The sequence below is a fragment of the Falco peregrinus genome, chromosome 3, assembly GCF_023634155.1.
Source record: "Falco peregrinus isolate bFalPer1 chromosome 3, bFalPer1.pri, whole genome shotgun sequence".
NCBI classification, from domain to species: domain Eukaryota; kingdom Metazoa; phylum Chordata; class Aves; order Falconiformes; family Falconidae; genus Falco; species Falco peregrinus.
Genome location: NC_073723.1, coordinates 1699824 through 1716164, shown reverse-complemented (window position 1 = coordinate 1716164; position 16341 = coordinate 1699824). Strand labels below are relative to the sequence as shown.

At 39.2% G+C, this 16341-nt stretch overlaps 1 protein-coding gene across 1 annotated transcript in view; it reads right to left on the bottom strand.

Annotated features, from left to right (window-relative positions):
* The window catches only part of TG (thyroglobulin), a 161219-nt gene that overhangs the window by 91865 nt on the left and 53013 nt on the right, over window positions 1-16341 (bottom strand). The window contains exons 29-35 of the mRNA XM_027786474.2: window positions 15857-15937; window positions 13653-13790; window positions 12357-12533; window positions 11250-11361; window positions 10612-10691; window positions 8574-8717; window positions 6023-6088 (exon numbers count right to left, since the gene is read on the bottom strand). Coding sequence (XP_027642275.2) covers window positions 6023-6088; window positions 8574-8717; window positions 10612-10691; window positions 11250-11361; window positions 12357-12533; window positions 13653-13790; window positions 15857-15937 — 798 coding nt within the window. The remainder of the gene's footprint in view (window positions 1-6022; window positions 6089-8573; window positions 8718-10611; window positions 10692-11249; window positions 11362-12356; window positions 12534-13652; window positions 13791-15856; window positions 15938-16341) is intronic.

Here is a 16341-nt window from a genome sequence, read left to right as displayed (position 1 = left end):
TTCCACATGCACAGGAATATTTTCAGGCTCTCCACTTTTCTTTAAGCACAAGTATTCCTTCTAAAAAGCCAGGTAACATTTCATAGGTTGTTTTGCTTCTTCCAGTCTTAATTGTAAAGACCTAAAAACTTCCATAGCTCACATCTCTGTGCACAAACTGTTTGAATAACAGCATTGTTCAACCCTAAATTAACAATACCTAATTTCTCATAAAAACCTTTTCTTATCTCCCCCTCTCTTACAGCTGGCTGCAGGAAGTTCCATCTCAAATCTAATTATGAGACCTGTTTTCTCTTTTACATAACATTACTCCATATTCACACAACTCAGCGGAGTTGTTATTTAAATACTAGCGTAAGTAAACGAAGACTGCAGCATGATGTACGAGCATCTACAGCATGGGCAGTCTTGAAATACCAGCTGTCCTCCCATCGCTAAAGGTCACCACAGATAGCTCCATACTCAGTGTCATCACAGCACTTAACTTCTTCAGGGGTTATAATGCTCCAAACGTAGGAAGTCGGACTTTCCTAGTGTGTTCAGGCTATCTATTTTTCAGGCATGATTTCTTAGATAATAGCAACAACATGGAAATCACAACAGACCAGTAGAGCATACTCTGCTCCATGTGACGGGTGTACAGAAGACAAAAACATTCATTTAGTTAAAGATGAAAACTACACATTCAGTTAAATGCACTGCGGATTAGTGGCGATGACTTGGAGAGCTTAACCTTCTATCAGAAAGGGTATTGCAAGAATACAAATAGGGAAAACGTCTTGAAGCAACAACAAAGCAACAAGAATTCAGGTAAAAGACCAGTGTGCAGCTCACCACCCTCCTGCCAGAGAGCAGTGACCTGCAGGCCTTACAGAGCACTTCACTTTTTTTTTTTTGAAGGCTAATGAGGTATCTAATGGGTGTTAGAAATGCCAAGCCGTGCTGCTTGTACGAGAGTAACCTGGGGAAAGCCAACAGGAGCCTCAGGCTGATGAGAAGAATCACACAGCTACAGCGGGCTGCTGGATGAGAAGTTGGTACAAGGCAAAGAATGGGAAGAACCTCAAGCCTTCCCTCTTGCTGTCTCTCTCCGGAGGTTAGCCTTACATGGGGAAGGGGTTGTTTCGCATCTCCCTGGCGGCTGCAGGCTGCTCCATGACAGGGCATGAAAAGAAGCTGCTGTTGAAAATTATTTGTGCTATTGCAGATTCAAAGCTCTAGAGGTTTTATGAACATTGCTGCTCATTAACATCTTCAAAAGCCCAGAGTAGAGAACAGAAGGGAAATAAATACATGTTTTTGTTCAATTTATTTAGAAAGCATTTCAGTGAAGGAAACCCCAGTAAATTCTTTTGTCTCACCCAAATAATTTGGTCTCGACTCTTCATCTTTTAAACCTGTAGTGACTACAACAGAACTCTCCTTTGTGTATGGTGGAACTAACAGGGCTGGACAGTGCCTTGCAGCCCCTTGGCTTAATGATTTCTGCCTTCAGGCAGATACCAGGATAAAAATCATTCTAATTGCCCTTTGCTGACTTTGGGCAGTTAAAGACTGTATATGCAAGCTTTCAAAAAAACCCCCAAAACCAAACAACAAACAAAAACCCAAAACAAAATGAAAAAACAGTGAGATTCTGAGTTTAAATAACGCAGAAAGTAAGACAAATTAAGATCTGGTGACAATCCAGAGAAAGACAATCTAGCTCTGGGAGAGCTGGCTTCACTGTAGAACAAACAGACAAACAAAATGGTTTGGAGGAGCATAAAACTTTCTTTTAAAGAGTACTCTCCAGCTTATTCAGGGAGAAAACAGAGACTCTTGACAGGTTGCTTTGTGGGTGTTTTTTTGTTGTTTTTTTTTAAATTAAGGAATGCCACTTGGACATGTCCAGGGCAGAAAGATTCTACTGGCTCTTCAGAGATGCTCAAATCTGTAGCGGTAGCCTTCCATAAAAGCAGAGATGGAGAAGCTGGTGTTTAGCAACCTGACCTCCTGCAGGACATCAGGAATTCCTCAAAATTCAGCTTTGTATAACTACATCTAGTCAGCTAATGTAAGATGTTACCCCACCTTGCAAATCTGGCTCTCCTGACCACTTAAGACAGCAAAGAAGCCAATAGACCTATTTGTTTGAACTAGAAAAGGTGAAGAATGTGTGAGCATAAGAGAGAATACCCATTTTCTCAGAAGACTGAATGTTAAAACAGCTTGGCCACACAATTGCTAAGGTCCTAGCCAGTTTTCAGACAGAGCTGAAAAACAGCTTGATGAAAGACAGCTTGATCCAAGATGTAATTCTGCCCATTTCTCCAGTCTGTTGAGGTCCTTCTGAATGGCACCACACTCACCTTGTCTGCCAAGCACTCCTCCCAACCTTTTATGATCTGCAAACTCACTGTAAGTGCACTCTGTCTCATCGCCCAGGTCATTATAAACAACATTAGCCCCAGTATCAGCTCTGGGGTACACCAGTGACTGGCTTCCAGCTGGATCACACCTCTGTGCCCAAGAGCTCAGCCAACATTTAGACCATCTCACTGGATTTATCCAGACCTTACTTCAGTTTCTGTGAGGATGTTATGTGAGACAGTGTCAACAGCCTTTCTGAAATCAAGATAACATCCACTGCTCTCCCCTCACTTGACAGTCACCTGGTTGTAGAGACCATCTGGTTGGTCAGGCATGATTTTGCCCTTCATAAATCTACTCCATATCACCTTCTTGCTCATCATGTGTCTGGAAACTGTTTGCAGCATCAGCTGCTCTATTACCTTCCCAGGGATAAAGGGGAGCCTGATCAGCCTATAGTTCCCTGGATGCTCTTTCTTACCCTTCTTGAAGACAGGGGTGAAGTTCACTCCCCTCCCAGCCTCAGGAACCTCTCCATCACCAGGGTCTTTCAAAGGTAATTGAGAGTGGCCTCAGAAAGACACCAGCCAGCTCTCTCCGCAGTCCCATCAGGCCCCATGGGTTTGTGTGTCCAGCTTGCTCCCTAACTTGATCCTCCTCCACTGAGGATAAGTCTTCCTTGCTGCAGTCTCCTGCCCTGGTCTCAAGGGCCTGAAGGCTGGAACTTACCAGTAAAGATTGAGGCAAAGAAGGCACCTCGAAATTTTCTGTATCTTTTGCCATCAGGTCTCCTGCCCCATTCAGCAACTGACCCGCATTTTCCTGACCCTTCCCTTTGCTGCCCATGTGCTTGTAGAAACCCTTCTTGCTGAGGCTTTTTCTATTGTTCTATGGTCCTACCTGCCTCTACCCTCTCTATCGAGAGGAACAATGAGTAAAATAGGCAAAGTATCTACTTCCCACAAGACTAAAAATGAATCTGCTAATCCAGATTTCTTCACAATGCGTTGGGGCTTGAAAAACCATAGACTGGGAATGGAGCCAGCACCCAACTGCAAATGGGAGGAAGCAAAGTGCTGGGCACTCTGTCCTGAGCATTGCAAATTGGCTAACTAGAAAATGAAGCAGAGGCATTAACTGTTTACTAAAATATAGGCTTTAATTGTGCTTCAGTAAACTCAGACTCTGTATTAGACATAACATTCACTTCACTATTTCACAGAGCCCTCTGGGGAAGTATTCAAATCTGAGTGTCTTTCTGATCTTTTGATGGAAAGTGTTATTTTATTTGTAAAAATATATAGACATGCTCAACAGGCACACGCACATACATATATATACACACACGACAGTGCCCTTCAAACAGTGACATTTCCTCATACTCACCATCTAGTTACCACACAGGATCACTGTAATTATTTTTACCTCACATACAAGCAATACCATGATGTAGCAAATTCAGTCACTGCTATCATTTCTATGATGTCCAATGCTAAACCCATTAATCTTCTATAGCATATATTGATAACACATACAATCATAAAGAGTTTGGAAACAATGTTTTTGAAAATTTTCCAAAACCTCTGACATTGTGATACAAATAGCAATCTCACCTAAATAACTGGGCTGGCACTTTTACTACCAAAATGAGGCAGCACTTCAGAAGGACAGGTGGTACCCAGTTGCATTTCCAAGGCATTGCTGCACACACTGGCGTCAGAGACCCAAAAACTACAGGATACTTGTGCTAATTTGACTTTGGGGCTAGTTGTGCTCTTTGTAATTCAGTGACTTCTGACTGCTGTCCTCAGGCCCACCACTCTAAACCAGAATCCTGCATCTTTGTGGGGGTTTGCCTGCTCACACGGGGGTTACCCAGACCTTTGCAAACCAAGTACATCCCTAGCTGTTCTGAATTTGGAAAGATGAGCTGGAAACAGGTGTGATAGATCAAGATGGTGACTAAGGGTGAGATGGGCACCTCACTTGCTGTGCCCAGGTTCTGGGCAGTCTTCAGAGTAGAAACCAAGTGACAGATAGAAAGGAAAGGCCTAATTTTCTTAAGTGCTGTTTAGGTCACTATTTTCCTAAATTTAAGAAGCAAGAGAAAAATAAAAGGAAATGGTAAAATTACTAGTAAGCTTCAGACTAGGAGGAAGAAAGCTTTAGTAAAGCAGTTTTCTACAGCCCATGGGAAAAAACAGTATGCAGAGGAGTTGAATTGCCCAACCTACACATTACCCCACTACCTGCTCAAAGCGTTTCACACAAAAAATATTTCTACTTACCTATAAAGATAGGAGTTTTCCTCCTATTACATTAAAACCATCGTTAAACCCCCACAAATTCTACTAATTAAGACAAATAATCTCAACATTACTATGACTTGTGGTCAAAGATATGGTGATAGAACATTTAATAATAAATTATGAACTCAATATTGAAAATTCTTTGTAAAAATTAACCAACTCCTGCAAGCCCAGTCGCATATGGTTTAAGGAAAGACTGACACAAACAGATTAAAAAATTCATTCAGATCAAAGAGAAATTTAAGGGCACAGATGGGTGAGACTTCTCAATTTCAGTCTAACCTGAGGGTTAAATTGAGGGTTACTTTCTGTTACACAGAGCATTTAGCAGATACGTTGTGTATTTCTGGAAAGGACGCATCAGGGAAGCCTGTAGATGTTGACAATTTGCATATATTTTTAGGGGGTGATAGGCACAAAGCCCTGAAAGACAGCAGTTAAGTTTCATTTATTAAGAGGATCCACCCACTTTTAAAATAACGCATATGAGTCCCATAAGATTCACTTATCGCAAGACCAAATTTTCTTCACGATACAAAAAAGGTGGTGCCATAGCAAGTTACAGCACTCTTCAAAAGCGGGACCCAACATACTACATTTCTTGTGATCCATTTTTGAATATTCTTTGAGATAATATTCCCATCCTTGCAGGAAAGCACAAACAAGGACATTCTTCTGTACCAGCAATTATAAAGCCATATAAACCTGCATCCGTTTCTGGAGGAACTGCTCCTTTCATCACATTGTTTTTTGTGGAAAACTAGATTTGCTAAATTTGGCTTTGCATCTGTATTGCAATTGTTTGTATCTGTTTGAAAACTCACTGTCACTCCTTGCATTCAGCTTTACTCACAGAAACTGCTGGTTATTTGTCCAATCTGTCATCTCTTGCCACCCTGGCAAGCACCACATGTTACAAGACAGGAGCTAAAAACCCCACAACAGAGGACAATAATGCAATAAACAGATTTTTGGGGGGCTACCCCTGCCAGAGTTTTTATTCATTGGCCACTGCACTAAAATATGAAGTTATATCCATTTAAAGTGATGTGACATCCACGCTTACAAATGATAAATTTCTTCATTGATCCTGCCAAATATTTTGCCCCAGTGACCTCTTGTGGCAGTGAGTTTGAGAGATATTAGACCAGCTTTGTAGATGACAATAATTCTTCCATTTATATGACACACAATTAATAAAAATTAGTAAAGACCTGAGTAAGCAAACACCTGAACAAGTAAACTCATGGGGAAAACAACCATTTCATTATAGTGTGATCTTTTAGCAATACATAAAAAGTAGAGGGTGTTTCCTATTTTTTTTTTTTTTTTTTCTTTTCTTAATGCATGAATACACTTACCACTTTCTGGCCTGCGAGGTAAACTAACAGGTGGACACAGGTTAGGCATGGTGTTCTTCAAGTCAGCTAAAAGCAGAAAAACCCAAAATATGTTGAAACAATTACACTTGAAGGTTTAAAATGTAATCCACACCTCCATATTTCCAGCATTACTTCTGGGATCTGAATGTTGCATCTTCTCACCACACTTACAAGAGTAAGGATGCGAGGCTGCTTAGCTCTCTAGCCCTTTTGAGCTCGTACATGAAACCAGACTTCCTGACATTTCTGTATTTATAAATATTCCTTCAAACGCTTTTCAAAATGCAGTTATTTATGAACAGCTTGTTTTGGTAGTTCTGTGGGTTTTTCCATGCCCCTCTCTGCATCTGGTTTTCTGTATCATAAGAGACATAAGATTTTCTCTGCTTCCTGATTAACAAACCAGAGTTTCTCAAAACAAGAATTGGGAACAAGTCAATTTCCAGCAGAAAACTTTCCAAATTAAAATCCAAATAATCATTCATATTTTCCACACACAAAACTTCTCATTTGCTATTATTTCCCTTAACTATTTTGTAATTTCATATAACAAAAAAGAAGTTTCCTCTGTGCGTTCATATTTTGTAAAACACTTTGGCTAATCAGATCAGTTATAAATTCTCTATTAAGACAAAATAAATTACCATCCATACAGAAGCTGAAGACACATCAGTTTTTCTGCTCATTTCTTCCACTTTGTATTGCCTATGCATGGAACCAACAGATATTTCTAAAAACTCAGGAGTTACTTTCCTACAAGGCTGCGGACTCAACACAAAGACCCTGCTTCATGCTAACGTTCCACTGCCTATGGTAAATTCCTCCTTCAGATTTCACTCATTTTTCCTTTTAGCCTCAGAGCTTTTATGTTCCTCTACCTAGTTCGCAGAACCCCAACACACCAGCACAACTGATACAAATTTTTGTCTGCAAATATCTCCATTTGCATAAACATCTGTGCCTTGCTGTGTGTTACAGTGGAAACACATCTGAGGCTTCCTCACTACACATGAAGAAATGTCACCATCTCTCCTAACACTCCCCGCTTTGCATACACCCCAGTCTCCTCTTCATCATCTGTCCATCAAGCGACCAACAACCTTTATTTTTAGTTGGTTGTTTGCCAACAAAAGGAAAAAAAAAATCCAAGAAGTGGAATTGTATCTACACCTCTGCTGTCTCCATGTTTCTACCATTCTTCATTCTTACCCCAGCTGCCTCTCAGCTCCCCCCGCCCACAGGCTCTGGACAATGCCTACTTCATCAGGGCCGTCATTCTCTTTCCTGTGCTCAGCCCGTCCTTCCCTATGGCAACCCCATGGTGCCTCCCAGCTCCACGCTGTCTCTACTCTTGAACAAGGGTTGCCCCACTAGAGGAGACAATGAATGGTTTAGTGGGCAGAGTGCCAGCGCAGGACTTGAAAAGCTCAGGATTGAGTCTGTATTTCAGACACAGCATGAACGAAGGTTTTCTTGAAGTTTTCCGACACTGTAAAATGCACTCTACTGCCAGGATATATGATCTAGCTCTAGACAACTTTAACTGAATTATCTTGATATCTCGTGCCCTGGACAGTAGATATCCACGCTTCATGCTTCCACTCTCCACTCAGATATCAGACCTTCCCCGCTCCACAAGAACTAAGGGAGGTTTAAAGGCAGGAAAAAGTACTTCTTACTCAGTTCCGCCCCCCCTCCCCCCTCGATTCTGTCAGTATCACCAGACCTGCCCACGTGGGCCTTGCTGCTCTCAGTGGAGTTCAGCAAGGTTCTGTATAGACTCAGTAACATGCTATCTTCCCGTAAAGGTGGACACAGTCAGCCAGACATTTGTTTTCCTTGTTGTTTCATTTTTGTTAAATCAAAGCTAAACAAAGTAGGACTAGACCAACCCAAAAGGAGTGTGACAAATACCAATACCATTGAAAATTTTCAGCAAACTAACGGAACCTGTGTTTCACTATGGAAAAGAAAATTCATTTTGACCAAAAGTGGTTCTGATTTCTCCTGAGGAAGTAACCTATCTTCTCATAATTTCTCTTCTGTTTAAACACGTGATGGCTTCTTACTGCTTGAAGAATACGGTGCTACCTTGGCGTTTGGTCTTGTTCCTTTCTTTAGCAAAACAGCAAGAAATGAATTTTAAATTCTGTAACAAAACCAAACCTTTTGAAGTTATGCATCCACACTCACCGTTAAGCCATTAGCCAAGCAGTGAGAAACAGAATGATGTCCTGACCAGAACTGTGCAGTGGGACAAAATATATTTGGATTCTGACATTGGCCACGAGTCTTTCCTATGATCTAAGTTAAATTATACCTCTTTGAGTTATTTCTATCCCTTTCTATTATAAATAGAGATTTAATTGCACCTTTCTTTCCCTTGCACATACCTGTCTGCCTTGTCTATTTGTGATCCTTGTAAACGGGCCCTCCATTTGAAAGCTGGAGCTTCTATATATTGAAGCTAAATAATAAGCTTTGACGTTCAGAAACCAGCTGGAGAGGCCACGTGCCCTGCATCACTCACCAGGCTTCTGATACCAGCCAAACGGGTGTATTCTGACTTCAGCATCTGGTGAACTGCAATTCAAAACTTTCCAGGCACTTCGTGTCTCCTCAGCACATGTCTGGATTCCCAGGCTGTTCAGAGTCAGGCACACGACCTTTCCACCTGCCCGGGAAATACACGGTTATAGAAACTATGAGGCAAATTCTCCTCTTCTAGATAGTATTTTGAGGAAAGTAAATACAGCATGATTCCACTGAGTATTAAAAGGAATTCCACTGACTTAGAAATCAAAGGAAGGAAATACCTAAAATGAGCCAAGTTTTACTGTTGTTGAAAATAGCATTGAAAAATCTCAATGAATTCAATGGGAGGGAAGTTGGGTACCAATATTATAATCTATTAAAGTCACTGAGTATTTCCACTGAGAAAGATCAGGACCTCTTTTATAAGCAAGTAGCCCTTTCTGGTTAATGCAATCCTGGAAATTAAAAATCAGCAGGTATGTTGAAACATGGCCCTTACTTATATCAAGATAATACTTCTGCCTTTCAAGGACCTATTTCTGTACCTGAAAAAAAAAAAATAATGGAGGGTTTGAAACACAGCTAGCACTTTCATTGAAAGTTTATCCTAGCTCAGGTTAAAATCCCTAGCGAAAGTTCTCTTGCCTACATGAATGCCAGGACTGGATATCTGAAGTGCCACAGATAATAAATATCTATCAGGTAAACCAAAAGGTGTCTTTTGCATGTTAGGTGCTTTAAAATTCTTAATTTTTTAGAACTATTTAAAGAAACTCAAAGTCATATTCAGTTAAGACTTCAAATTTCACATGGTCATATGGAGGTATAAAAACTGTCAACTATTTTTGATTTGTGCAGCAATTTCAATGTAAACTAGATTGGGTTAATTTTTCCAAGCTACTTATTTTTGATTGAGTGAAATTTTTTTCTGCTCAACAAAAAAGGGAAATAAAAACATATATTTCTGGTGTTCCAAATTCCCAAATGAATTGTAAAACCAGCACATCCTAATGACTTCAGGAAGAGCTGATTAGCACATGACACGTCCAAAAACAAGGTTAGGCCACTTTATTGACCTAAACCTGCATTTGGAATAACATATTAAGAACCACTTCATTGATTTTGACCTGGGTGGCATCCAATTTTAAAGATTCTACAGACTTTTATACAGAGCACTTCCTTTACAGCCGGCGGAGACAAAGAAAAGTACCTCCGGAATAGGATTCAGTCAACCAAAGCTTTAACGACCCCATAGTTGTGTCTATACATCTCTCTACTGACTACAGAGGAAGCAGAGGTTGACAGCACCCCTTAACTTAGCCATCTATCGTGAGTAAAATATGTTTGTTTGACTTTCTAATGGCTTTCAAGTCATTATGCATACTTTCAAAGAACTAACAAAAATCCTACTTGAAATGTCTTAAGTAGCTAAAATACTAAGGAAGAGAAGATAGGCAATCTCTATCCCAGGCTGCTTCAAGTAGAAAACTAAAATTTGGGAGCAGAGTTTAGGCATCCAAAAAAGCCAAATGCTAAGCTGCCCCAAGGTATCCACAGATATTATGTGCTTAACATTCATTTATTTTCCATAATATTCAGGTTTCTAAGTCCCTTAGGCTTTCAAAAATGAAACAATATTAAAACAAACAAAAAAAACCAAAACCAAAACAAAACAAAAAATAACCAACCACAAACAAAACACAAAAAGAAGTCAGAAGTTAAACAACATTTTGGAAGAGAGGTTTATAAATGAGGAATAACAGTTCCCTGGAGTTCTATCAGTTTGAATTTCATGCTGTTGGAACTGCAGCCTCTTAAGAACTCATTCTCATGAAGTTTTCTTAATAACTTCTGAGATGTGGAGTGTGTCATTGGGCTGAACGAGAAATGGTTATGGTTACTCCAAAAGGGTGCTAAAGGGAGTCGCATAAGATCTGCAAGGTCTTTTAAAGTGCCCTTCACAGCAAAAGAATAGTAAAGTTTGGAATAATGGAGACCGAAATTATTTTAAAAATAAAATAGTGAAAAAATACCTGACAACTGAGAGTCATTAAAAAAGCCAAATCCTGTGCAACAGGGGTCAGCATCACACCAACGCTCACACTCAAAAAAACTAGGAAAGGAAAAACATCATTATTTTTAGTCTCATTAAAAATCTTTCTCTGTCATGAAGAAGGAAAAAGAGGATGCTGCATAGTGCAGAGACACTGAGAACCTGTAGAGATGCCTTTCACGATAAGACTGCTTCATGGTTCTTCACACTGCATAGACACTTACATAGATTTTCCATTTGTAGATGAAATTACGTTTGATCAGTGTACCTCTACCAGACTACATTTAATTATTTAGATGATAATTTTGATATGTGCCCTAAAAATACACCTAAATTAATTTGGTGTATAGTTGCCAAGAGATTTAACTGGCCAAAGAACAATTTAATGGGAGCATAAAAAATAATCCACATATTTATAATTACTAATTATATACATTACTATTTGTAACTCAGTTATAAATTTCCTTTAAATCATACGCTTTTTTTTTTTCTTGATTAAATATTCTCAAATAATGCTCTTCTTGGATCAATGTGTCTGATCCCCTTCATCTGTGTAACTGGGCCTTGGTATTCCAGGCATGGTTAAGCTTCCAGTAAAAACACACAATCACGTCCTACCCATCTGAAACAGCTTTTCGGCTCATGTCAGTCTTATTCCTCACTGAGATCCCAGTTACTTTCTGGAATGGTACACGTGTGTAGAAGCTCTTCACAGAACTTTTTAGAGTGACTAGAAGGGAAAAGAAAATAAAAATCAGAAAAATCAGCTTAAACTTGTAATTTACATATATTGGTCAAGTAATCACATGGTAAGGGTAAAGTTTCTGTTTCTATGCTACAGTGGTCTTGATTGATTAAAAGATAGTTTTATGTTATCCCAGTAAACTTTTGATGGTTAAGCTTGAAGATGAACAAAAACCCAACAAGCGAAGGCTCTATAACACTAAGCAAAGTACATCGCCAAGGGAAGACTTCCAGTCCAGGGCTTCTGTTTCTGAGACCTGTATTGACATTTCTTTTTCCACAAGGTCAAAAACTGGGGGACAACTTCAGACTGGAAGACTCCAGTGTGCTTACGTATTATTCAACCTGTGCTGCACTTTGGGCTCTCTGAAAAGACACAATTTAGTAGTTTAGTTCAGTGGACCTTTGCATTTTTCACTGCAAAATTATAGGACCCTGTACAGTCATAACAGGCTTGTTTGTCCAGTTTCCTTACATGAGCCCTATGAGAAAATCATTGAACTTACCAAGCATTCAAAGAGCAGAGGTGAAAATCCACACTAAATTATATATATATATATATATATATATATATATATATATATATAACACTCAACACTCAACAAATTTCAGGTTTTGCATTGCTTAACTAGTATGGAAATTTAATGGTAGAAAACAGGATTGGTAATATCCCAATGACGTTCCCATTTTACTCACATTATAAACAGATCTAAGGCCTGGTATACAAATTATTTGAGGTACTCTTGGCCTCTCTGATTTGGGAATAACTGAGGTGGAGAGTGGAACTCATGGTTAATATCTTTCCATCCTGAATGGAAAATGAAAATCTGTACCCAGAACAGCCTAACCTTCCCTTGTACCATCACGTCCCAGGACTCATTCATACATTCATACTTTTTATCTCAGAATCAAGAGCCAAAACGCCAGCTTGCATTACCCAGGATTAGAGCACAAATTATACATCCAAATCTGAAAACTTGCCTATTTTATGATACAATATCTGTGGTTGCCAGGGTAGTACAGTTTGACAGTTTTCTGGTATTTGATCAGTGCTGCCATCACAGATCTGTGCCTCTGGATAAAGGTTACAAACAAAATACATGTCTGTGGTGTTTTGAAGATCTGCCATTCGACAAAACTCATCTTCTTGTGCACAACCTATGAAGCAAAGTCACAAAGAGTTACGCAAACAAGAGGGTTTCTTCCCCTTTCTGTTCCTCTTCATGTTTTCAGCAGGCTTAAAGCTATCCATCAGCAAACAAGAGTGACAATTTCGGTATTATTCTATTACAGTGCAAGAGAAACAGGGACAGATTCCATTTCTAGTGACACTGAAGAGCAGGCTTACCTGGAGAGCACAGAAAAGGAGCTACACTACAGTTGATTGACAAGCTTTATCCTAGTGTATTGGTGTAATTTTAACATTGCAATTCAAAAGATATCTCTGTCCTTTTTAGTAAATTTGATATACAAACTGAATAATCATAAAAGAACTCTGCACCAGTCATGGGTCTCTTATTTTAAAGAAAAAAAAAAAAGGACAATAAAGACTACAATGTCTTAGTAAGGTTTTGCAAAAAATCTTCTGAAGCATTCATACATCACACAAATACAAATGAGTTTTCTAGAATCAACTGTTCAAGCCATTTGCTTGTAGCAATTTGTGCTGAAATTTGCCCCAGGGTAATACAGCACCTTCAGAAAAGCAACAAAGCTGTCAAACTCACCTCTTAATTACTGTGGCAATGGCTTCTGTAAAGATATATGTCAATGCTTAACTTGAAAGAGGCATAGCTCTACTGACCTCTTGCAGTGATGTTTGTGCACTGTTTAGTACTCTTGGTTCTGCCTTCCTGGTAGTCAGAGCTAGAAACTCTACTCCATTTATTAAATCAAAATATACTTCATCATACCCCAAAATATCTGTATTCTACATTTTTCTTTTAGCACTATGTCATCTATCTCTTTGGAGGTGTACCTTTCAAGAACAGTGAGGTATTGCCTGAGCTGTATCGTGGAGTTCTCTTGACCATAACAGGGATATGGCCTGATGGGGACCGATGGGTGGGTACCCTTTCTGCCACAGCAAAGTTTTACAGTTTCTTCCTTAAAAGGAAGAAACAGGTAGCTCCATTAGCAACTTCCATGAAAATGTTACAGGGTTTCCCCCAAAAATCTCAAAGTCCAGGGTTTCTACTTATCATAATTACAATATCTATTGGAAGATTTTAGTTAATTATTATTCCCTACAGAATAACAGTCTCCAAGACATCTTACGTGTGAGACACCAAAGCACAGCTTCCTCTGCTGAATACTTCTGCCTGAAGATCCAATACTGCTGGTAGGGGAGAGAATGATTCTGGTCACTTTGTACCTGGTTGCTGTCCATTAGGTAGAAAAGATCCTTTGTGGAATCTAAGATTCAAACAAACAAACAAACTGTTCAAACCCACAGAAAACTTAGCTATGATCTGGAATAAATTACATTTATTTATATATAAATTTCCGCCTCTCACATCACAACAGCTGCAACCATTTTGTGGGGCTAACGTACACCAAAGGCTGTTTTTAATAACAGAGTTGTCCACCCACAGTTATTGATGCTTGTGCAGGCAACGCCTCCTCACCGAGCTGCACAACATAGCATTGCCAGACTATTTCCACCACCCAAAAACTAGATGAAAATCCCAGGTCCTAGAAATAAAAAGGTTCTCTCTAGGCTCTCATGCAACACATCATCTTAACAGTGAAGCATGATGCCTTACAGGATGTTTACAATACCTTAATCTATCCAGTTTTATTAATCCAGAACACAGCATTTTCCTCATATTCCCTTGAGAAGATTTACACCTCTCAGTGTTAAACATTTTCTTAACAAGCTTAATGCCTATTTCAGTCATTTAACCTTATTTCTCCTACTTTATGCTGTCACAGACCACATTAAATAACTCCTTTCTGTCACCTGTCCGTGATCTTTAGATGTGCATACAGTTCTTTATATCTCTTGAGCTCCCTGTGAAACAATCAATCACAGCTATTTCAGGCTGTTTTCAAATTAATCCCTTTAAATAAACGTCCAGTACTCAAAGAAATGAACACTTTTCACTGCTCTTTTACAAATATCTTCATAAACACCTTTTTATTTATCAAATGCTATCAGCACGTCTCATCTCCAGTTACTCCAACACTGAAAGATTCTGTTATTTAATCTTACATGCACTGAAACATCCAGACAAAAGTGAAAACAGGAAAGTAAAGACATGTTGATGACTGCAGCTGAAATGCTGAAGCACCTACTGACATGCTAGGAGTGCACAATAGCTTTGAATTTTCTATCAGAAAGTATAAAAGGTATGTTACCGTGTGCTCTAAGGATGATCATCAAGTGATTAAAGCTCTGTAGATGTTTTCCCAGATGTATCCATAACTTTTCTAAAAAGGTGACTTATAGGTCTTGTTACATCTCAAGACTTAACTTCAGCCTTCAGTTTCTCTTGTAACAGTTTGTGTCATGACTAAGACTAAGGGATGGAGGCAAAAAACTGCATTCCTCGCATAACTTCAGGTTTTAAAGATATCAGCCCCAGCAGAGTAAATGGACAACCCCGAGAGCTGCACTCATGCCTCGACAAGAGAATTTCACCCAGCATAGTAAGTGCAGTTTTTACTCATTTTTAACTCTAGACTTTAAAATACCACTAATTGTATAGGAGCACCACTAGGTAAACAGACATTTTAGTTTACCTTTCAAATTACGTAAGTAAAACCAGCAATTCACTTCATGTTAGGATTTTATATGTATTAAATCACATGCTCAGGTGTTCATCAAGACTCCTCAGCAAAGATTACAGTTCATTAGGGATGAGCTAAAGTACTCTCAACAGTCTCCACTGCTGTCTTTCTCTTAGGATTATGGTGCTGAAGGCGCAAATGAACTCTAGTAACTTATAAATGGTTTTGGATATATACATGACTTAGTATAATGAAGAGCAGACCCTGGAATAACAAAGGAGATGGAGAACTTCACAGGTCCCTCGCTTCCACCATGCACGGAAGAAACACTGAAGATTGCAGTTTCACCCTGGGTTTCTGTAAGCATCATATATACAGTCATATTGTCAGTAGCAGTAAATGTGCCCAGGTACTCAGGTTAAGGATTTGATTACTGCATTTATGTGAATTTTTTTCTCAGCCAAACAATATTTCCTGAGTCTTTACAGTTCGGTATTTCACCAAACATTTTAACACTTTAATTTCCAGCTTGGCTTGGGAAGGTAAAAACCATAAAGACAGGAGGTTTATATTTTTAAAATCTTTCTTAAAACCTGTATCAGACTTCCTACCTAAAAGAAATCCTCTGGACTTCAAAATACCTATATCATTACGATACATAAATGACAATATATGATATTCTCTGGTTAAATTCTGCAACCCCCTCTGCTGTCTTCTGCTGCCTTCTCTGTCCACCCTTACTATAATACCTGATAACGTTAGATCATTCTCTGTCTTCAAAGCAGAAGTGTCACACGCAGGGTTTTTAGTCTGGGCGACCCTATCGGAGCCTGGAACGCAACAGGAATTCATGAGCATAGTAACTCCATTTACCTTTCTTCCACAAGACAAAATAATCATTAGTTGCCAAACTATAACAAATATTTTCAATTGCATCATTAAGCAAAACTCCTTTGGTAGTTCCACCAGCTGTTGATTCAAACATGAGTTAAACCATCTCTGTACAACTCCGGGAAAAACCTAAACCAAAATGCACTGTTTGGAGGATAAAAGTAAATGCCGTATCCACAATGACCCTGCATTCAGCATCAGTGCTCTGGAGGCTGTGTGCATTTATAAAGCAGTATCACAAATCGTTCATGCAGGTCCTGCTATGTACATTGTGTCATTCAGAAAGTAAACTTGCAAAAAAACCCCACATACAGGGTTATCGTGATAATAAAAATAACCCAAC